Below are 24,234 nucleotides of genomic sequence, written 5' to 3' on the forward strand. Positions count from 1 at the left end.
TCGCGAGAAGACATGTGATATGTGTTCTCGTATATCATTTCCTCTAGATTTTCACATTCCCGCCATCATCGAGTACTGGAGGAAAACGTCGTGCGGACCACACTGTCAACAACATAATACTGGGGCCAACGAATGCCGGCTAAACCAACTTACTACTCCCCGAGGATTTAAAACAAAAATATTCAAATTTACAAGTTTCGTTGAAGGGATATTTCATTCAAAGGCAAGTGTTCCTTGTCTTGTAATTAAGTCAAGGCGATGTTTATCTCCAAATTACAAAATCAAATTAGCTAGCTATTCCTTGTCCTTTTTAGCAGCCAGCTATCGTTAGTTAGGAACTTGATCGTGCATGGGACACGGCTAGACTTTCACAGCTAGCTAGATGTGTACCAATCCAATGTTGTTTTGCTGAGTTGATTTGGGGGCGTCATTCTCATCTCGTAATATTCAGTTAGCCAGCTACCTAGCTACTAAGCTAGCTAAGGTTAGCTAACTAACTAGTGGTTAGCGGTGCATCATAGCAGTTATCTAGCCAACAGAAACTCATTCGAGTGTAGTGTGGTTGTGTCCTCCCTGCCCCAGACCGTATCTGTGCGTCAGAGATGTTTGCCCAGGAGGCTCCGATTCAAACGAATTAGACAGCTCTGAAAGCGTATTAATGTCAAAATACGTTCATTACACACCAACTACAGTATGGAGTTTCGCTTAGGATCTATCTACATTTACTCCCTTCATGGCCGGTATCTACATCCAAAAAAGGTGTAAAGAAAACATTTACAAGCAACCAAATGTATTCCGACATGAATACGCTTGCAGAGTTGTGTAACGCCTCGGTCACACGGACAGCTCTGTTGCATGTTGGAATTTCTAGAAGTACATTCATTTCCAATGGAACGCTGCGTTTGCCTTGCAGCATTGTGGAGGCAGTTGCAGTGCGTTTTGTGTGTACAAAAGTTGGATTTCTTCGAATGTTTGCTCAAACTATATGCGTAGATTGCTTGATAGAAATGGTAGCAGAAGGTAAATGTGTAAATGTTGAACTTTTGTTGCACATATATCCAGATGATGCTGCATACCATTTTGCGCAATGACGCTGTAGGCATAACGCTTCGATCACACCGACAGCGTCCTTGCGCAAAATAGTATGTGGTATAATATAAATAGTTTTATATTTCTTAAAAAGTAGTTTGCACATTGCCCCTAGTCCTGTATTAGTGTACAGCTATATTAATTTGTAGCGTGGGCAAAAAATAAAACATCTTAAAATATTTTTTACTTTTGCCATCTGTCCTAGTGTTGATTTGCTATGTTTACATTTTTTTTTTTTTTAAGGAAATCACCCTAGCAGCACATACCATCATGCTGGCTTGCTTTTACAATTACTGTTCTTGCTTTCTTGTCCCGCTATGCCCACAGGTATGTTTTTTTGCATCCCTCGTCTAAATAGAATAAAATATGTAAGTCCACAAGTTTGCGCAGTGCCCCTCTTTTACATTAGTTTGGGAGATCCCTGTAGATAAGGTTGAATCTCTGAACATGGCTATTTGTCATACAATGGGGGCATACTTAGCTAAGCATCGTTATGCCATTTCGATTATAGCTAGCTAAGTAACGTTAGTTCCCCCTCTATCTAGCTATGTCACTTGCTTGCTAGCTAAATTTAACCAATTGGCTAAGTATGCTTGTCGTAATACACTGCAGCCCAATGGGTAATGCGTAAACAATACCTTTGATTGTTGTGGATAATGCCACACTTACACTTCCCTGCCTAGCAGAGCTTCCCAAGACTTTACTTGCAATTCGGTAAACAAGTGAACCCCTCCCTGAATAGGTTAAAAACGAAATTGCATCATGCAAACATTTGTCACTGCCAAATAAGAACACCATGTGACCAAACATAAGCAGAACATTTCAATTTACAGCTTGAAAAATTTGCCCAGGTCACGTGCACTGGTCTGCACAGTATATTATTTAACTTACCCATAGGACAGAACAACTGGTGTTGCGCCAACAATGTGTTAAAAGTTACTGGACAACTCAGTTACTGCTCTCTTACTCGTGGTCTAAATGTTAAAAATATATTTAAAGTAGTCGTGGGCGGTTTCCAGATTGTCATACCTTCATATTGTTCTTGTAATATCCTGTGATATTCTGTAATACTTGCACTGAACACAAGGGGCACTATTTTCAAATCCCACTGAGCCTCTGAGATCTAAAGGTGAATGTAAACTAAATGCTAATCAATGCATTGCGAACATTTTATACTATTTGCAGGACAGACATTCCAGCTCAAAATTATACAAATAATTCAAAAGTGCATGCTACTCAGTTTGCTGCATGCACGAAACAAATACTTGATCCAGGATGGAATTCACTGCTATTACCAAGCAAAGCTTAATTTTGCAATGAGCTAAGCACTTAGCTAGATGGCTAACTAGCTACTAAATTAGCAAACAAATGCACACCGTAGCACATTTTAGACAGTTAACATAAGATATTTAGCTTGCAAACATTTAGTTGTGAATTCCATACTGTAACTAGAGCACCTGTCGCGTGCTGCACAACAAACAGTAAGTGACTCACAAGGCTTCGGTCTCTCATTGTTGTATGCTTGTACACAAATACCACGTGACTGGGGACTACTGTTAATCAATTTATCTCCTATTGTATTGCACAAGTTGACTGCAGGTATTTACTTAAGTAGCTACACATTCAAATGTATAATTTTAAAAAATCTAAATAGTTTTGACGGTATTGAAAAGCAATCCTGTGGCTATTTCCAAATATCCGGTATACCGCCCAAGCCTAATTTAAAAAATATGTCCTTGTTTTCACACAATCTACTTTTCCCTTCCATTAGGTTTATTTGGAGAGCACAACCCTGACCATCACTAATGGCAGCAGCAGTGCCCAAGCTCTCCAGCGGAAGCGTTGTCAAAATACGCTACAACAGCATAGACGTGGGCACCACTCGATGGAAGGAGGGGACCTTCAAGGTTCTTGAGAAGGATAACAAAGTCAACCTGTGCCTGAAGTTCAATGCCGGTGGTGCACTCAAAAGTTTCCAGGTAATAGTTTTCCCTATATGTGCTCATTCACCTAACAAAATGGCATGATTACATTGGACTTGAATAGCTGAAATTGTGTATGTTAAGACTGTCTTTTAAGGTACAGTACCAGTCAAAAGTTTGGACACCGACGGATTCAAGGTTTTTTCTTTATTTGTACTTTTTTCTACATTGTATAATAATAGTGAAGACATCAACTATGAAATAACACATATGGTGTCATGTAACCTAGTGGTTAGAGCGTTGGGCCAGTAACTGAAAGGTTACTGAATCAAATCCATGAGGTGTCAATGGTAAAACAATTTGTCGTCCTTCCCCTGAACAAGGCAGTTAACCCATTGTTCCCCAGTAGCCCGTCATTGAAAATAATAATTTATTCTTAACTGAATTGCATAGTTAAAAGGTTAAATAAAAAAATACACATGGAATCCTGTAGTAACCAAAAAAGTGTTAAACAAATCAAAATATTTTATATTTGAGATTCTTCAAATAGCCACCCTTTGCCTTGAATGACAGCTTTGCACGCTCTTGGCATTCTCTCAAGCAGCTTCACCTGGAATGCTTTTCCAACAGTCTTGAAGGAGTTTCCACATATGCTGAGCACTTGTTGGCTGCTTTTCCTTCACTCTGCGGTCCAACTCATCCCAAACCATCTCAATGGGTTGAGGTCAGGTGATTGTGGAGGCCAGGTCATCTGATGCAGCACTCCTTCCTTCTCGGTCAACTAGCTCTTACACAGCCTGGAGGTGTGTTGGGTCATTGTCCTGTTGAGAAACAAATGATAGTCCCACTATGTTCAAACCAGATGGGATGACATATCACTGCAGAATGCTGTGGTAGCCATGTTGGTCAAGTGCCTTGAATTCTAAATAAATCACAGACAGTGTCACCAGCAGAGCACCATCACACCTCCTCCATGTTTCACTGTGGGAACCACACATGCCTAGATCATCCGTTCACCTACTCTGCATCTCACAAAGACACGGTGGTTGGAACAAAGAATGTAATTTGGACTCATCAGACTAAATTAGAGATTTACACCTGTCTAATGTCCATTGCTTGTTTCTTGGCCTAAGCAAGTCAGTCCCTCCTTCTTATTGGTGTCCTTTAGTAGTGGTTTCTTTGCAGCAATTTTACCATGAAGGCCTGAGTCACGCAGTCTCCTCTGAACAGTTGCTGTTGAGATGTGTCTGTTACTTGAACTCTGATGCATTTATTTGGGCGGCAATCTGAGGTGCAGTTAACTCTAATGAACTTATCCTCTGCAGCAGAGGTAACTCTGGGTCTTCCTTTCCTGTGGCGGTCTTCATGACAATTTCATCATAGCACTTGATGGATTTTGCGACTGTACTTGAAGAAACTTTCAAAGTTCTTGACATTTTCCAGATTGACTACCTACATTTCTTAAAGTAATGATGGCCTGTCGTTTCACTTTGCTTTTTTGAGCTGTTCTTGCCATAATATGGACTTGGTCTTTTGCCGTATAGGGCTATCTTCTGTATACCACCCCTACCATGTCACAACACAACTGATTGGCTCAAATGCATTAAGAAGGAAAGTAATTCCACAAATGGACTTTTAACAAGGCACACCTGTTAATTGAAATGCATTCCAGGTTGACCACCTAATGAAGCTGGTTGAGAGAATGCCAAGGTTGTGCAAAGCTGTCATCAAGGCAAAGGGTGGCTTCTTTGAACAATCTCAAATATGCACACTACATTTGGATCATTTGGGGTCCTCGGACCGATGCACTTTTATCTTTGATGCGTCTCGTTGAAACCTGAGCTCCGATTAGGGATGTTGTGTATCGAATCGTCTTGATATAGTATACAGTGGGGCAAAAAAGTATTTAGTCAGCCACCAATTGTGTTCTCCCACTTAAAAAGATGAGGCCTGTAATTTTCATCATAGGTACACTTCAACTATGACAGACAAAATGAGAGAGAAGAAAATCACATTGTAGGATTTTTAATTTATTTATTTGCAAATTATGGTGGAAAATAAGTATTTGGTCAATAACAAAAGTTTATCTCAATACTTTGTTATATACCCTTTATTGGCAATGACAGAGGTCAAACGTTTTCTGTAGGTTTTCACACACTGTTATTGGTATTTTGGCCCATTTCTCCATGCAGATCTCCTCTAGAGCAGTGATGTTTTGGGGCTGTTGCTAGGCGACACGGACTTTCAACTCCCTCCAAAGATTTTCTATGGGGTTGAGATCTGGAGACTGGCTAGGCCACTCTAGGACCTTGAAATGCTTCTTACGAAGCCACTCCTTCGTTGCCCGGGCGGTGTGTTTGGGATTATTGTCATGCTGAAAGACCCAGCCATGTTTCATCTTCAATGCCCTTGCTGATGGAAGGAGGTTTTCACTCAAAATCTCACGATACATGGCCCCTTTCCTTTACACGGATCAGTCGTCCTGGTCCCTTTGCAGAAAAACAGCCCCAAAGCATGATGTTTCCACCCCCCATGCTTCACAGTAGGTATGGTGTTCTTTGGATGCAACTCAGCATTCTTTGTCCTCCAAACACGACGAGTTGAGTTTTTACAAAAAAAATCTATTTTGGTTTCATCTGACATTCTCCCAATCTTCTTCTGGATCATCCAAATGCTCTCTAGCAAACTTCAGACGGGCCTGGACATGTACTGGCTTAAGCAGGGGGACACGTCTGGCATTGCAGGATTTGAGTCCCTGGCGGCGTAGTGTGTTACTGATGGTAGGCTTTGTTACTTTGGTCCCAGCTCTCTGCAGGTCATTCACTAGGTCCCCCTGTGTGGTTCTGGGATTTTTGCTCACCGTTCTTGTGATCATTTTGACCCCACGGGGTGAGATCTTGCGTGGAGCCACAGCCCGAGGGAGATTGTCAGTGGTCTTGTATGTCTTCCATTTCCTAATAATTGCTCCCAGAGTTGATTTCTTCAAACCAAGCTGCTTACCTATTGCAGATTCAGTCTTCCCAGCCTGCTGCAGGTCTACAATTTTGTTTCTGGTGTCCTTTGACAGCTCTTTGGTCTTGGCCATAGTGGAGTTTGGAGTGTGACTGTTTGAGGTTGTGGACAGGTGTCTTTTTATACTGATAACAAGTTCAAACAGGTGCCATTAATACAGGTAACGAGTGGAGGACAGAGGAGCCTCTTAAAGAAGTTACATGTCTGTGAGAGCCAGAAAGTGAAGTGTACCTATGACAAATTACAGGCCTCATCTTTTTAAGTGGGAGAACTTGCACAATTGGTGGCTGACTAAATACAGTTGGGCAAAAAAAGTATGTTCATTATATATGTCTTTGCTTTCAGCTCAACCAGAATGTGAAGAATGTCATGATGCATTCCATGCACACTATGCGACGAATTGTGGTGTCTCTTAAGGATGGCAGTGTAGTCACCCTTGAGAGAATTCCCACTGCTGTGGCTGAGAAAATGAAAGAATATCTTGAGAAGTTGAAGCAGGGAAAACCAACAGGTAACAATCTATTGGAACTTGTAGATCATTAACTGTTTCTACGAATTTGCATGATTTCCTGCGGAACTGGTGTCCTTCTGTTAGACAAGTGTTGTTTTCTTGTAGTTCTAAAGACATCCCAGGGAAGTGCAAGCTTCAGTGTGCTCGGGAATCGATCCGTAAAGAAAGAGATTAGCCCACCTGGAGAACGACAGGTAAAGAGTTGTAAGAAAGTACCTGTCATTTACAACCATACTGTTCCTGGTTTTTGCTTCTCTGAAAATATTACTTATTTAAATCTGGCTCTTGTTTCAGACAACACCCAGACGACCCAGTGTGGACAACAGGGAGGAGACTATGCCCCGCAAACCTCTGAGCAGTCCCAGCAGAGTCACCTCCACACCTTCCCGCAGTGGGCTGTCTGAGAACAGGTAGGCAAGCCAACACACCAACCATCCAGGTAGATGAAGCATCACATGCAGGCTGCGTCCTGACTGCACTCATACTTTCCCCCCTAATTTATTTAAGTGGATTGGACTTTTAAGTTCACATGGGGGAATGAACAAGTGCGTACTTCTGGGTGAGGGGTATAGAATCCCAACCTTTTCCACTCTTTTGTCTCGCTATCCTTTCTCCTGAGATTGCATTTCTTCATTTGACAGAGGCTTTAGTCTTCGTGTATGCATTGGTCTCATAACCACTCTTAAAGGGACATTTTAAAAATGTGTACTTCATATTCATCATCTTCAGAACCATCTTTTGCCCCTTCAGGATTGAGAAGAGGAAGAGACACCTCACCTCTGACAGTGACCTGACTAAGGACTACCCCAAGGAGAATGACTCATCCAGGTATGACAATGACAGTGTTACTTTACCAAGCAAAGGGTTGACTTCACATCCCTTCCTGTCAATTTAAGCTTATGTCCATTGCGGCCTCGGGGTGTCTAGCAAGTGGGGGTGAGGGGGTAGGTGTTTTTACAGTGACGGCCATGATTTTAGAAGCACCGGTTTAGCGTAAAAGGGAAACTGCCATTACAACAGATCTCAACTTTTTGACCAAATTTGCTGTTACTGCACGTTGCCTTTGTAGGGCAGAGTTGTGCACCAGTGAATCTAAACTGTTTCTTGTATCTCAGCAACAACAAGACCATGTCGGATCCCTCCAGGAAGTTTCTTCTGAGCTGCAAAGACAAGCTGAAACAGGCAGAGGAGAACCGCTGCTCTGGTAAGCCCTCGTCAGACTGAGATGACCTTCTCCAGACTAGAACTGTGCCGTGTCTAGTCGCCCTGTGATAACTGTCTACCTTTCCCACCAGTTTTACTGGTTCCAGCGCCACTTCAGCCCACGTCATTCTACAGCAGCCGATCGGTGACCAAAGACTACTCCACGAGTCACTCTTTCCTCGACAGGCAAGTTATTTTTTTTGCACCTTAATTTAACCAGGTTGTCCCATAGATGTTAAGAAAACATTCTTATGCATCATTAAGATGCTGCCACACTTTGACTTCTTCAACGTTTGTCGTTCCCTCCACAGGCCATCCAGTACATCCCAGACCACCTCGGCTAAGAGAAGTCTCATGTTACCCAATCACTCGACCCCCTTCAAGAAAGTGCGCCCCATGCTGGACTACGGTGGCTGGAACAAGCCGAGACCATCCACTCTGGCCCAGCCCCAGCCTCCACTGCAAGGGTAAGGAGACATCCCAGGGTTATACTGATAATTCTAAAGTTAACCTCCGGAGTCAATGAGGGGCTTCTATAGTGTTGCCCACCTACCAGTAATGTGTGATTTACTATATCTGTTAATGCTCGTTATGAATGTGCCATACGGCTGACCCCAATTAGTCGATTGTTTGGTCGTTAGGCTGTTGGTCCGCCAAGATTTTTATTTTTTTGTCAAGCAGTTGCAATTACAATTTAAGGAACACGAGACACCGGTCTTATTCACGCCCATCTCTGTGATCTAATCCATTATGGAGGCCAAGACTAATCCATTGTGTCGGCTGCGTGGATGGCACAGTCCAAGAAGAAGGGGAGTGTGGCTAAGATGCACAATGCACATCTCTCTCCAGAATGCTCGCTCTCCTGCCAATTTGTGCACATTCATTGGTTCTTAACTTCATTGTGTGAATTGTTTGAGTTAGTGTCTATTAATTTTCCATGACATAAATCACCAGCAGTACATTTGCCGTTAATTCCTATATTTTTTTTAATCTACAATGTTTGTTTGGTTATTGTTTGAAGAGCGCACAACCTATGCTACACTTGTGAGAAACAAGTATGGGTTTATTTAATTTCTTTTAAGAGTTTTGTCAATTTGGTTAGTCTTTTGTATTGAGCGCTCCTGTCAATTTTTAGTAAGGACGCGCACCTGATTACGCATGGAAGTAGGCCTATAGGCTACCTGGACTACGTGCAAATGAAGGCCTATAAATGTGCCCATTTGGGGATCTGATAGTATTTCTGATTGGCTTAATGCACCACCACTAATGAGCTGTGGAGCCTCTCAAAGTAATGTTTTCTCAACCTCGAACAGAAAGCAAACAGTCTGTTTTTTATATCTATTGAGAATGACAGTAGTTCCTCTATGTAAACTAGGCAAAAAAAAGAATCGTCCTCTCACTATCAATTGTTTATTTTCAGCATACTTAACATGTGTAAATATTTGTATGAACATAACAAGATTAAACAACGGAGACATAAACTGAACAAGTTCCACAGACATGTGGACAGAAATTGAATAATTTATCCCTGAACAAAGGGAGGGGGTCAAAATCAAAAGTAACAGTCAGTATCTGGTGTGGCCACCACCTGCATTAAGTACTGCAGTGCATCTCCTCATGGACTGCACCAAATTTTCCAGTTCTTGCTGTGAGATGTTACCCCACTCTTCCACCAAGGCACCTCCAAGTTCCCGGACATTTCTGGGGGGAATGGCCCTCACCCTCCGATCCAACAAATCCCAGGCATGCTCAATGGGATTGAGATCCGGGCTCTTCCCTGGCCATGGCAGAACACTGACATTCCTGTCTTGCAGGAAATCCCCACAGAACGAGCAGTATGGCCGGTGGCATTGTCATGCTGGAGGGTCATGTCAGCATGAGCCTGCAGGACGGGTACCATATGAGGGAGGAGGATGTCTTCCCTGTAACGCACAGAGTTTGCCTGATTGCCTGCAATGACAACAAGCTCAGTCCAATGATGCTGTGACACACCGCCCCAGACCATGACGGACCCTCCTCCAAATCGATCCCGCTCCAGAGTACAGGCCTCGGTGTAATGCTCATTCCTTCGACGATAAACATGAATCCGACCATCACCCCTGGTGAGACCAAACCGCGACTCGTTAGTGAAAAGCACTTTTTGCCAGTCCTGTCTGGTCCAGCGACGGTGGGTTTGTGCCCATAGCTGACGTTGTTGCCGGTGATGTCTGGTGAGGACCTGCCTTACAACAGGCCTACAAGCCCTCAGTCCAGCCTCTCTCAGCCTATTGTGGACCGTCTAAGCACTGATGGAGGGATTGTGCGTTCCTGATGTCACTCCGGCAGTTGTTGCCATCCTGTACCTGTTCCGTAGGTGTGATGTTCGGATGTACCAATCCTGTGCAGGTGTTGTTACAAGTGGTCTGCCACTGCGAGGACGATCAGCTGTCTGTCCTGTTTCCCTGTAACGCTGTCTTAGGCGTCTCAGTACGGACATTGCAATTTATTGCCCTGGCTACATCTGCAGTCCTCATGCCTCCTTGCAGCAAGCCTAAGGCGCAGATGAGCAGGGACCCTGGGCGTCTTTCTTTTGTTTTTCAGAGTCAGGAGAAAGGCCTCTTTAGTGTCCTAACTTTTCATAACCGTGACCTTAATTTTCTGTCTGTAAGCTGTTTATCTTTGACTGTTCCACAGGTGCATGTTCATTAATTGTTTATGAACAAGCATGGAAAACAGTGTTTAAACCCTTTACAATGAAGATCTGTGAAGTTATTTGAATCATCCTTGAAAGATAGGGTCCTGAAAAAGGGACGTTTCTTTTTTTGCTGAGTTTATTTGAAAAAATCTTTCCAGCTCTCTTTTCAATAACCACTCAGCATGAAAGGGAAAAATATCATGATCTGATCCAGTGGAAATGTCATCAAATAGGCCTACCTGATTATTTCTTATCCCTTATGCCTGTGTCTGGCCCGAGCTCACTGGCACGGGAAACTCTGAAGGCCCAGAATATCTTATGCAAGTTTGCTATCATCTGCTTTGGGTCAGACCCAAGTTAATAGTTGATACAATGTTTAAAGTTTGTGGCCATGGCCTGTCTGCAAATGTGATTTATTTCTATCAGGATATTTTCAACCTGCAGGCTGCAATATTTTTTTATTTGTTTGCTTATGTAGGTGATTGGCAGTATAAGTTACTTTTTAAGTTAGTATAATTTTCATTTGGATACAAGTTTGATTAACCACATGACAATGATTGAGATAAAGACGTTATTATAAATTAAATTAAACCGTTCCATGAAAGAACTGGCACGCAGATTGGTAGAAGTATTAAGACAAATTGGCATTCCACATGATAATGGTTGCCGACGACTCGTGTAGCTTATTACTGGCAACTTCGGCAGAGTCTGCGAAAGTCAGCAGGAACGGGAGGAGGATGGTAAAGGTTCAGGTTAAGATTTTATTATTCTGGCGATCTTGTTCTCTGGCCCCCTCTTGAGTCATTTGACTTATTTCATCAGAGTGCGCTTAACCCCTCTAGACTCGATTGACGCACCGGTCAGTCAAAGTAACGTAATACAAAAATCTCCATCAAAATCCGTCATTTTAACCTAGTGATATCTATTTTTTTCATTGGATCAGTCTCAATCCGCCAATGTCGCCCTTCCACATCTGCAGTGAAAGGTGGCATAGCTAGAGCAATGTTTGTCAGACCACGAGACAAACATCTGTAGCGTCCTAACTAAACCACTGTGGAAAGGGTAGACTCAAACAAACACGATGGTGGTCTCCGTTTTGCTCAACGACCATGGACAAGTGTCACGTGACTCGTCTGAAGTCCATAGTGTCGATGTGCCAAATTCTGTTTGTAGCTTCCGAACCGTTTGGGCTACAAACTGTGAGTCCACTGTGGAAAGGTGAGATTCTCCGTTTTGCTTTACGACCACCACAAGTGTCACGGGACTTGTCTGAAGGTAACCAGCACCAGTATTATTATTTTTTTAATGTAAGTATGAAGGTAGGTTTGCTACCTACCCCAAAAATGTTTAATATGTGTAAAATAATACTATTTAAAAAAATATATTTAAAAAAAATGTGTGCCTTTGGAAAATATTCAGATTTCCATTTTTTTTGTTACATTACAGCCTTGTTCTAAAAGGGAGTAAATGAAAAATAATTCCTCAGATCTATACACAATACCCTATAATGAAAGCAAAAGCTGTTTCTTTTATTTTTGCAAATGTCTTAAAAACAAACACACCTTATTTACATAAGTATTCAGACCCTTTGCTATGAGACTCGAAATTGAGCTCCGGTGCATCCTGTTTCCATTGATCATCCTTGATGTTTCTTCAAATTGATTGTATCCACCTGTGTTGAATTCAATTGATTGGACATGATTTGGGAAGGCACACGCCTGTCTATATAAGATCCCACAGTTGACAGTGCATGTCAGAGCAAAAACCAAGCCATGAGAGGTCAAAGGAATTGTCCGTAAAGCGCTGAGACAGGATTGTGTTAAGACAACAGATCTGGGGAACGTTACCAAAAAATGTCTGAAGCATTGAAGTTCCCCAAGAACAGAGGCCTCCATCATTCTTAAATGGAAGAATTTTGGTACCAACAAGACTCTTCCTAGAGCTGGCCAAACTGAGCAATCGGGGGATAAGGGCATTGGTCAGGGAGGTGACCAAGAACCCAATGGTCTCTCTGACAGAGCTCCGGAGTTCCTCTATGTAGATGGTTGTCTTTCTGGAAGGTCCGGAGCGAGTCAAAGATGAACGGAGCACAGAGATCAGAGATCCTTAATGAAAACCTGCTCAGGACCTCAGACTGGGGGCGAAGATTCACCTTCCAACATGACAACGACCCTTACCACACAGCCATGACAACGTAGGAGTGGCTTCCGGACAAGTCTGAATGTCCTTCAGTGGCCCAGTCAGAGCCCGGACTTGAACCTGATCGAACATCTCTGGAGAGATCTGAAAATAGCTGTGCAGCAACGCTCTCCATCCAACCTGGCAAAGCCTGAGAGGATCTGCAGAGAAGAATGGGAGAAACTACCCAGATGCAAGTGTGCCAAGCTTGTAGCGTCATATCCAAAAGGATTCAAGGCTGTAATCGCTGCCAAAGGTGCTTCAACAAAGTACTGAGTAAATGATCTGAATACCTATGTAAATGTGATATTTCTGTTTTTTTATTTTTACTAAATTGGCAAACATTTCTAAAAACCTGTTTTTGCCCTGTCATTATGGGTTATTGTGTCTGGATTGATTGGGGGGGGCAGTTTAATATATTTTAAAATAAGGCTCTAACCTAATGTGAAAAAAGTCAATGGGTCTGAATCCCTTTTGAAGGCACTGTATATCATGATCTTTCTCATCTCCCAGATATAGGACAAACACTTCAACCTCGTTTCTGATTTATTTTGAATGTATTTTTTGCCATTTTATGGTAGTACGTTTTTTTAGATATCCCAATGTTATGTTTTTTTATATAAATAAAGGGGTCCTTGATATTCAAAATCAAATGGCTAAATGATCCATAGTGTGACCATCTCAAAACAATTCCATATGTCAGATTTGAACCCACCCTCCCAACGGTGTAGGCTCTTAAGATTTAAAGCATCAAAGCTTAATACATAGAGTTGATTTTTATTCAAACACACAGGGTGTGTCTAAAAGGAAAAATACACACAAAAGAATGTCAGCCAATTGATTGGTCGAAAGAAGACATTTCGGTCAACAGACTTTTTGTTGTCGCTTACAGCCCTAATGTGCCGAAGTAGATGCTTTCAGTTGAAAACATGCCTTTTCACCAGTGGTTGTGGTACATGGATGGAGTTATACTTACAGTTTTCTCTAACCTCTTTGCTGCAGATTCTCCAACCTGGGCAACACGTGTTACATGAACGCCATCCTGCAGTCTCTCTTCAGCCTGCCATCGTTCTCCAATGACCTGCTGAAGCAGGGAATCCCATGGAAGAAGATCCCCGCCAACGCCCTACTCAGGTAGCCTACTGTTACTGCAGTCATCCTTTAAAAAAAAAAAAAAATTAAAAAAAAAACATTTTAGTCATTTAGCAGATACTCTTATCCAGAGCGACTTACAGCAGTGAGTGCACACATTTTTGTATTGGTCCCCTGTGGGAATCGAACCCACAACCCTGGCGTTGCAAGCGCCATGCTCTACCAACTGAGTAGAGTCAATATTTCCACTTTAACGTTGGATTTACTCTTTTTAAAAGCTTTTTGTTTAGGTGGCTTAGTGTTTTCATGGCTATGACTCAGTATTTCTCTAACTGCTCAGCTGACTTGTGTACCTGCCCTGCACCCTCACTGACCCTCCTCTCTGTTGTGCATGCAGACGCTTTGCCCACTTGCTGGCCAAGAAGGACATCTCGTGCCCCGAGGTAAAGAAAGACCTGCTGAGGAGAGTGAAGAGTTCCATATCCTCCACAGCTGAGCGCTTCTCTGGATACATGCAGAACGTAAGACCTATAATATTTGCACCACAACCATTTTGGCTCTTTTGTAGCTCTGTATACTCACGCCTCCCTCCCTCCCCAGGACGCCCATGAGTTCCTGAGCCAGTGTCTGGACCAGCTTAAGGAGGACATGGAGAAGGTGAACAAGAGCTGGAAGAGCGAATCGGCGGCGTGGGACGAGGCCCCCCAGCAGGCGGCCGCGGTCAGGCCTGGGGAGGAGGCGGACACCTCACACACGTACACCTGCCCTGTGGTGGTCAACATGGAATTTGAGGTGCAGCACACCATCACCTGCAAAGGGTGAGTGGATCATCAGACTGTGGATTTCTGGGTGGTACATCTCTTCCCTGATGGAAAATAAAATAATAGACTCCATAGATTTAGCTTTTAATAGTCCATACCTTTAGCTTTTATGGTATTACCTTTCCTAAGCATATGAAGTTGTCATAAAGACTGACTGAATGTCATGTTATAAACAACAAATTATGAAAAAAGGTTGTGCTATTGTGTGGTTTCAGCTGTGGAGAAGTGGTGACCAAACGGGAGCAGTTCAACGACCTGTCCATTGACCTGCCTCGCAGGAAGAAGACCATCCCTCTCCGGTCCATCCAGGACTCTCTGGACCTCTTCTTCAGGGTGCGTGTCCGCTGTCCCCAAAAACCACCAGGCTAGCTCCTGTCCAAATATATTGTATATCAACTAGGGCTGTGGCAGTCATGAAATTTCGTCAGCCGGGCATTGTCAAGCAAATAACTGCCGGTCTCACGGTAATTGACCTAATGATCAATTAACATGAACACATTTAGCAATTCCTGGCTTCCACACACAGCCTACAAGCCACTGATACAGACCTTTGGACATCTACATTTTAAAAAGTCTAATAAATCCATGTACTATGGCCTTCACTTTCACAATAAATCCATTATTTATTTTAGACTGGTCTAAAGAAACATGATATGAAGAAAATGTAGTCCATTTCAGAAGAACAGAATAGCATACTCCTTGTTGTCCTTATCTGGCTTTGCCATATTGCTGTGGGCTATACTCATTTAGCAGACATTTTCTTAGAATCCCATGCCATTATTTTATGTTTTATAGTATGAAGTAGTACAATTGAACAAAGCTGAAATTTTCCTCAAACGATTTGAGAGTGCGCACATTCTATGTTGAGCAGTTAAAGAAACAGGTACTCCTATATGCTTAATTTAGAGTTATTTATGTAACGTTAGTTCTACAAACATTGGGCTCCTTGTTTATATTTGTTATACATTCTAAAGCTGCATGATGCGACTAATGATGATTTGAAAAAAGTCACATGAAAGGCATGAGCTCTGCTTTGTTTTTTTGTGCAGGCTGTTCACACTTAATCAGTCTCTCATTCACAATTTGACAAGCACTTGATAATGCCTCGGATTTCCCGGCGGTATCCCCTTTGTTTGGCTGTGTTGCCCCCTCAAGATATCCATGCCCTTTGCGGCTAGTGGCCGTTGTGCCCTTGGGCTGAATATAATAATTTGAATTTCCTTCTCCCTGTGTGCTCTGAAGCACCTCTCACTCACATGGGTCTCCGTCACGTGAAGACAGACACATCGGGGATGCAACTGCACGTGTCCTTATACAATTCCGAGGTGCATATTAAAGATATTGGAGAAACTGTCTACATTTACTTTGTCAGCCAACAAGATGAGTAGGCCTAACAAACAGCAGAAGCACTTGCCGATGTCAATCTACTATCCCGTATAGTACAAAAGTTGACCTATTATTTTCTGTGCAAGAAATAAATATTCCCAACATAGTCTGGAACACTTGTGGGATGCCAAATTAATACAATCACTAGCATAACATTTTTTTTTTACACAATGAGGCTGCTGCAACAGAACAGAATGTTTAACCTAAAATGTTGATAAACTATTAGGCTATTTCTTCAAATTATAAGCGCAGCAATGTGCACACGGCAGTAGTCTATAAGCACAAATGTTCCATTAGGGGGAAAACACCATTATCAAAAGTGACCGCAAATGTGATTATGCATGTAATGCTTTTATTATAAAGGTACACTTTTATGGTAAATTATCTTCCCCAAACTTGAAACTGGCGGGCTGCTTATGTTGCCAGTTAGGCTCTACACCCCTTGTAAAGCGGATTAATGTGCTTCATTTTAAGAAGTTATTTGGTCACTAGTTGTGATACAAACCGTATGACAACTTATAGGCCTATGGGCTAGGCTACATGAGGTATGCTACTATGATTATAAAAAGCCTTATTGCACACAGGCTGGGCATCGTTCATAAGTGATAATATATCATTCACAAGTGATCGGCTAATTTTGTCACCTATCAGACTTCTTGATTTAATCTTGTCTTTACATATACTAAATAAAATGTGAGATTTGATTTAGGATGGACCATTATCATGCACCTGTCTCAAACCGGGCAGTGGGAAAAATACATCTACTGTATGCACTTAAATAGCAAATGGAGGATGCTTTTCCCGTGGTTCATTTTCACGCTCCAACTGCTCTTAAACGCTAGTAAAACCAAATGCATGCTTTTCAACCGTTCGCTGCCTGCACCCGCACGCCCGACTAACATCACCACCCTGGATGGTTCCGACCTAGAATATGTGGACATCTATAAGTACCTAGGTGTCTGGCTAGACTGTAAACTCTCCTTCCAGACTCATATCAAACATCTCCAATCTAGAATCGGCTTTCTATTCCGCAACAAAGCCTCCTTCACTCACGCCGCCAAACTTACCCTAGTAAAACTGACTATCCTACCGATCCTCGACTTCGGCGATGTCATCTACAAAATAGCTTCCAATACTCTACTCAGCAAACTGAATGCAGTTTATTACAGTGTCATCCGTTTTGTTACTAAAGCACCTTATACCACCCACCACTGCGACCTGTATGCTCTAGTCGGCTGGCCCTCGCTACATATTCGTCGCCAGACCCACTGGCTCCAGGTCATCTACAAGTCCATGCTAGGTAAAGCTCCACCTTATCTCAGTTCACTGGTCACGATGGCAACACCCACCCTAGCAAGCGCTCCAGCAGGTGTATCTCACTGATCATCCCTAAAGCCAACCCCTCATTTGGCCGCCTTTCGTTCCAGTTCTCTGCTGCCTGTGACTGGAACGAATTGCAAAAATCGCTGAAGTTGGAGACTTTTATCTCCCTCACCAACTTACTTCAAACATCTGCTATCTGAGCAGCTAACCGATCGCTGCAGCTGTACATAGTCTATCGGTAAATAGCCCACACATTTTTACCTACCTCATCCCCATACTGTTTTTATTTATTTACTTCTCTGCTCTTTTGCACACCAATATCTCTACCTGTACATGACCATCTGATCATTTATCACTCGTGTTAATCTGCAAAATTGTAATTATTCGCCTACCTCCTCATGCCTTTTGCACACAATGTATATAGACTCTCTTTTTTTCTACTGTGTTATTGACTTGTTAATTGTTTACTCCATGTGTAGCTCTGTGTTGTCTGTTCACACTGCTATGCTTTATCTTGGCCAGGTCGCAGTTGCAAATGAGAATTTGTTCTCAACTAGCCTACCTGGTTAAATAACGGTGAAATTAAAAAAATATTTAAAAAATGCCAGCCAGGTAGGCTATACTTCTGTTGTAAAGATGAGCAATGTGCTTTATTAAGTTGAGATATAAATATAGAAGGGCTAGCCTATAGAAAGCTAATGGGATCCTCTTAAGTAAAGGCCATCACTCTTCTTTTTCATGCAATTGCATAGCCTATAGAAATGTTGCACAACATGGGCTCTCATGAAGTGTTTGATTTAGATTTGATAACATTTGCATTGATGTCAGAGTGATTAGAGGGACAGTAGAGTGCTGAGTACCAGGCAGTTAGCAAGTTTGTTAGGCTACTAATGACCATCAGCAGCATCAGCACTTGGAGACTCCTAATTACTGTGACTGCCTTCGTGACTCGTGACCACCGGTGTGGCAGTAATACGGTCACCGTAACAGCCCTAATATCAACTCACTAAAGCATGGGTGACCAACTTTTATATTAAAAACCAAACAAAACAAATTGGGTGGGAGGGACATACTCAATATACTTTAAAAATGACTAAAACCAAATTGAAACTGAAGAAATAATGGAGATACAGTCACCGTTTCTTGACTGTCCAGCTCACTAATAATAACTGAAATGAAAGCTAGACAGTCAGGGAGCATCAAATTACCAAAGTTAAGGATAGAGGATCATTTTTTTTTTAGCAAACTTTGACGCCAAGGAAATTTAATATTTTCAGTGTGGCTCTCCGGACCTCGTTGAAGAACGAATGCGGCCCTAGAGGCAAACAGGTTTGACCCCCCCCCCCTGCACTAAATGCAATGAAACAGTTAACCTAGTATTCACATCCTAATAGAAAGTAGATGAGTTGAATGTGTGTTGATGTGTGTTCCAGGTGGAGGAAATCGAGTATTCTTGTGAGAAGTGCAGCAGGAAAGCGGCAACAGTGACTCATAAATTCAGCCGACTCCCCAGGTATGCCTGTGTGTCTACAACAGTGATCTGATGTTAAAGTGAATGAGAAGTGGGATGAGGTTCACCAGAACCCTAAATTCATTCCTTTCTGTTGTTTCCCCCCCATGCAGAGTTCTTATCTTGCACCTGAAGCGCTACAGCTTCAACGCCCAGCTGTCCCTAAACAGTAAGCTGGGCCAGCAGGTGATGATTCCCCGCTATCTCACACTGCTGTCCCACTGCACAGACACTACGCAGCCCCCCCTCAGCCTGGGCTGGAGCGCACATGGAACCATGTAAGAAACACACCCCACAGTGAAAATTATCTAACGTTTGTTGCATAATTATACAATTTTACCAAGGCCGGACATTAATTTTTGTACTCCACATTTTTTGGGGTGTTTAACACTTTGGACCAAAAAGGTAACGGAAAATTGTTGTATGATGCAGGGCACCACTTTACAAAATAAAATGTGTTATTAGGCCTGTTACAGTGCCTTCAGAAAGTATTCATACCCCTTGACTTATTCTACATTGTTACAACCTGAATTCTAAATGGATTATTTTCCTCACCAATCTATATTCAATACCCCATGAAAACATGTTTTTAGAAATGTTTGCAAATTTATTGAAAATTAAATACAGAAATATCTCATTTCTATACGTATTCACACCCCCTGAGTCAATATTTTGTAGAAGCACGTTTGGCAGCAATTACAGCTGTGAGTCTTTCTGGGTAAGTCTCTAAGAGCTTTCCACACTGTATTGTCAACATTTGCCCATTATTCTTTAAAAAAAATCAAGCTCTGTCAAATTGGTTGTGGAACATTGCTAGACAACCAGTTTCAGGTCTTGCCATATTAAAAAAATGGCTAAAGTAGCCTACTTCAAAGCAAGGTAGCTGTTTATCGATAACATCCTTTCAGGGGAGATCTATTGACAGCATGGGAGACATTACTAAATTCTTAATTAGGATTATCTAAGAATATATTTTAAAGTTGTCAGTGACATGCCCAATGTTGAACAGAGGGGAATCCCAGCTTTTCAATGGTGTCAGACTTCTACAGCCGGAGTAAGCATTGATTTATTAACGCACCTGTTGATCAACTGCATGTCGCCATTTGTAGTTATGGTGGTGAAGTTTTTAGGACATTGGACATGACAATTACATTAATACATGATAATAGTTAACTACAGAGAACTATCCAGGCTACACGATAGGTGTTGAATTGGCTAACTAGTTGGTATGTCATTATTTTGTAGCCCTACCTGCTGTAATGTCTCCCTCTCTCATCAACATGCAGTTGATGCACACACCCATGATTTTTCCAGGGTTGGTCTGTACAAAACCTGTTTGCTGACCGAAAATGTGCACGTAACTCACTAATCGGCAAGGATTAGAAACAAATGTGCACATGTGGCTACACACTGATCTGTTCTTTGATCTCAATAGCACATCTCGCCAAAGGGATTATTGAAAGACCACTCTGCCTGTCAATGCAATACAATCCTACTCTAATGTGCTCGGCAGAAATTAAATGACCTTACCACACCCTGTTTTTTTGTACAGGGCACGAACACTGAAGGCCTCCCAGTTGGTGAACTCCTCCTCACTACTTTGGTAAGCCACTCATTCAACCGTTCTCTAACACTATGGTATCACTTCCACCCCATGGACACCAATCATGTTTACAGTAGGTCTCTTGTTTCTTTGATGTGAACATTGTGTAGATCAGCAGTTCCCAAAATTTTCCCATTCCAGAGACTACCAAATCACCGGCAAACTCTTGAGGACCACATTCCAGGAATGGCGCAATTTAACAAAGTATCTTGGCGGTCAAATTTAGAGTTCATTTTATCAGTAAATGTAACTTATTATTAATAGCTTTATTATTATTGTAAAACGGTGTAGAATCAGCTTGATTCTCACGTCTCTGTCGAAGACGTTTGGACCTTCTTTTTTGATATTTTCAGTGGTATTGTTGAGAAATAAAAACAGGTTCAGCCCCTGGTTCGACTGTGATCTTGCAGAGGTACTCCACCTCAAGAATTGCATTTGGTGAAAGGCTCGGCACATGCATACTCAGGCTGACTGGCTCTCGTTCAGGCAAATGAGAAATAAGTGCACTCAGGCTACCCGGAAGGCCAACGTTAGTTACTTTTAAGGAGAAGTTCTCTCTCTGTGGGTCTAACCCCCAAAAGTTCTGGAAAATGGTTAAAGACCTGGAGAATAAGCCTTCCTCCTCACAGCTGCCCATGTCCCTTAATGTTGATGATGTGGTTGCTACTGACAAGAAGCACATGGCTGAGCTCTTTATAATCACCACTTCATTAAGTCAGGATCCCTGTTTGACTTAGTCATGCCTCCTTGCCCGGCCAACATTTCCTCATCTCCCACGCCTTCTAATGCAACTATCCCCGATCCCTTCTCCCTTTTTCCCATGCCCCGCTACAAAGTTTCTCCCTGCAGGCAGTTGCTGGGTCCGAGGTGCTACAGGAGCTCCTTAAACTTGACCCCAAAAAACCATCTGGGTCAGATGGTTTAGACCTTTTCTTCTTTAAGGTTGCTGCCCCTATCATCGCCAAGCCTATCTCTGATATTTTTAACCTATCTCTCCTTTCTGGGGAGGTTCCCATTGCTTGGAAGGCAGCCACGGTTCGTCCTTTATTTAAAGGGTGAGACAAAGCAGATCCTAACTGTTACAGACCTATTTATATTTTGCCCTGTTTATCAAAAGTGTTGGGGAAAATTGTAAATAATCAACTGACTGACTTTCTTGATGTCTATAGTATTCTCTCTGGTATGCAATCTGGTTTCCGCTCAGGTTATGGATTTGTCACTGCAACCTTAAAGGTCATCAATGATGTCACCATTGTTTGATTCTAAGCAATGTTGTGCTGCTATTTTTATTGACTTGGCCATAGCTTTTGATACGGTAGACCATTCCATTCTTGTGGGCCGGCTAAGGAGTGTTTGTGTCTCTGAGGGGTCTTTGGCCTGGTTTGCTAACTTACTCCAAAGAGTGCAGTGTATAAAGTCAGCACATCTGCTTTCTCAGCCACTGCCTATCACCAAGGGACTACCCCAAGGCTCAATCCTAGGCCCCATGCTTTTTTCCCAATTTACATCAACAACATAGCTCAGGCAGTAGGAAGCTCTCTCATCCATTTATATGCAGATGATAGTCTTATACTCAGCTGGCCCCTCCCCAGATTTTGTGTTAAATGCTCTCCAACAAGCTTTCTCTACCATTAACCTTTTTCTGAACACCTCCAAAACAAAGGTCATGTGGTTTGGTAAGAAGAATGCCCCTCTCCCCACAGGTGTGATTACTACCTCTGAGGGTTTAGCGCTTGAGGTAGTCACCTCATACAAGTACTTGGGAGTATGGCTAGACTGTACACTGTCCTTCTCTCAGCACATATCAAAGCTGCAGACTAAAGTTAAATCTAGACTTGGTTTCCTCTATCGTAATCGCATCTCTTTCAACCCCAGCTGCCAAACTAACCCTGATTTCAGATGACCATCCTACCCATGCTAGATTGTAGAGACATAATTTAAAGATTGGCAGGTAAGGGTTCTCTCGAGCGGCTAGATGTTCTTTACCATTCGGCCATCAGATTTGCCACCAATGCTCCTTATAGGACACATCACTGCACTCTATACTCCTCTGTAAACTTGGTCATCTCTGTATACCCGTCACAAGACCCACTGGTTGATGGTTATTTATAAAACCCTCTTCGGCCTCACTCCCCCGTATTTGAGAGCTCTACTGCAGCCCTCATCCTCCATATACTATATCCTCCATATACTATATTGGCTAAATTCCCAATCTGGCCATCAAACCATCACGGTCACCTAATAATCCCCAGTTTACAATTGGCTCATTCATCCCCCTCCTCTCCGCTGTAACTATTCCCCAGGTCATTGCTGTAAATGAGAATGTGTTCTCAGTCAACTTACCTGGTAAAATAATGGATAAATAGAAAATACAAAAGATATATATATACAACACCCGTTCTGCCAGTCACGTTCTGTTAAAGGTCCCCAAAACACACACGTCCCTGAATCGCTCATCTTTTCAGTTCACTGCAGCTAGTGACTGGAACGAGCTGCAACAAACACTCAAACTGGACAGCTTTATCTCAATCTCTTCATTCAAAGATTCAATCATGGACACTCTTACTGACAGTTGTGGCTGCTTTGAGTAATGTGTCGTTGTCTCTACCTTCTTGCCCTTTGTGCTGTTGTCTGTGCCCAATAATGTTTGTACCATGTTTTGTTGCAACCGTGCTGTGTTTGTCTTAGTTCCGTCTTTATGTAGTGTTGCGTTGTCTCTTGTCGTGATGTGTGTTTTGTCCTTTTTTAAATTTGTATTTTTAAAAATCCCAGCCCCCATCCCCGCAGGAGGCCTTTTGCCTTTTGGTAGGCCGTCATTGTAAATAAATATGCGAGACTTGCCTCGTTAAATAAAATACGTTGTTATTACAATTTGCATTGTGTAAAGTAATTATAAATGACAAAATTAGATTCTAAAAATAAATGAAAAAATGTTGGACCACCTCTGGTCCACAGGTTGAAAACCACAGGTGTAAATGTTTGGATCTTCTAACCACTGTCTTTATTTCCTTCCCCCAGGAAAGTGTCTCTGAAGGCAGGGGGCAGCTCCAGCAGTATCCTGGTGGACTCTGACAGCGAGGAGGAGCTGAGCCGGAAGGCGGTGAGCCGCAAGCGACGCCTCAGCGACTGTCTGCCTGACGACAAAGCAGAGGAGGTAAGGGGACTCGGGGGAGAAATGAGTTCCTACAACTTAACCACTGACACATGCAGGGACAGGTTGAAAGAATACTGTTGGTTTAGGTCCGTTGTGACATGGTGGGCTCTGGTTGTGTGTTTCGGTCCAGCGAGGCGTCCAACACACAGACGCGTCAGACATCAACGATGAGGCGATGCTGGCGGTAGTGCTAGAGATGAGTTGTCAAGACACTGGTCTCTCCTGCCCCGCCCCTGAGGACGAGCCAACCAGCAGCCCCGACACGGGCTTCGGGGACGCCGACCCCGACACCCAGGAGCCAAACTACCACCCAGACCTGCTGGAGACGGACAGCAAACCGTCTGCAGGTAACCACGACACACACACACCCCAGCCAGGAGAGAAGGGGGAAGTGTAGGCTTAAACAGATAACACAACTCTCTGTAGTTACTAGATGTCCATTATGAAATTTGTGAAATTGTAATTTCCTTGAACTATCCTATAAGTCATGAAGACCATGGACTGTTTTGAAATGTGCATTTCACCAACCCTTGCGCAACAGAGTGTATCTGTGTGTGTAGATGCGCTGGACTCCTTGGATCTGACCATGGACGAAAACAAGGAAAACCAGACACCTGAGGGGGTGCAGGGGGAGCTGGACTGGGTGCAGCAGTTTAGCCTGGAGCAGGAGCGGGAAGAGCAGGAGCTGCAGCAAGCCCTGGCCCAGAGCCTGCAGGAGCATGTAAGACTCCCAACACACACTAGGCCATTACATAG

The 24,234-nt window shown here is 42.8% G+C and overlaps 1 protein-coding gene across 1 annotated transcript in view; it reads left to right on the forward strand.

The window, feature by feature from the left end:
* Positions 1-52: 52 nt before the first annotated feature.
* The window catches only part of LOC115136997 (ubiquitin carboxyl-terminal hydrolase 37), a 29,535-nt gene continuing 5,353 nt past the window's right edge, over positions 53-24,234 (forward strand). The window contains exons 1-19 of the mRNA XM_029672995.2: positions 53-223; positions 2,861-3,068; positions 6,369-6,534; positions 6,640-6,728; positions 6,829-6,944; positions 7,285-7,362; positions 7,650-7,738; positions 7,830-7,923; positions 8,049-8,204; positions 13,592-13,723; positions 14,079-14,202; positions 14,282-14,499; positions 14,718-14,835; positions 18,645-18,724; positions 18,835-18,999; positions 20,274-20,324; positions 23,343-23,478; positions 23,609-23,825; positions 24,039-24,199. Of these exons, the coding sequence (XP_029528855.2) occupies positions 2,895-3,068; positions 6,369-6,534; positions 6,640-6,728; positions 6,829-6,944; positions 7,285-7,362; positions 7,650-7,738; positions 7,830-7,923; positions 8,049-8,204; positions 13,592-13,723; positions 14,079-14,202; positions 14,282-14,499; positions 14,718-14,835; positions 18,645-18,724; positions 18,835-18,999; positions 20,274-20,324; positions 23,343-23,478; positions 23,609-23,825; positions 24,039-24,199 (2,364 nt within the window). The 5' untranslated portion in view covers positions 53-223; positions 2,861-2,894. The remainder of the gene's footprint in view (positions 224-2,860; positions 3,069-6,368; positions 6,535-6,639; positions 6,729-6,828; positions 6,945-7,284; positions 7,363-7,649; positions 7,739-7,829; positions 7,924-8,048; positions 8,205-13,591; positions 13,724-14,078; positions 14,203-14,281; positions 14,500-14,717; positions 14,836-18,644; positions 18,725-18,834; positions 19,000-20,273; positions 20,325-23,342; positions 23,479-23,608; positions 23,826-24,038; positions 24,200-24,234) is intronic.

Source organism: Oncorhynchus nerka, linkage group LG1, assembly GCF_034236695.1.
Source record: "Oncorhynchus nerka isolate Pitt River linkage group LG1, Oner_Uvic_2.0, whole genome shotgun sequence".
NCBI lineage: Eukaryota > Metazoa > Chordata > Actinopteri > Salmoniformes > Salmonidae > Oncorhynchus > Oncorhynchus nerka.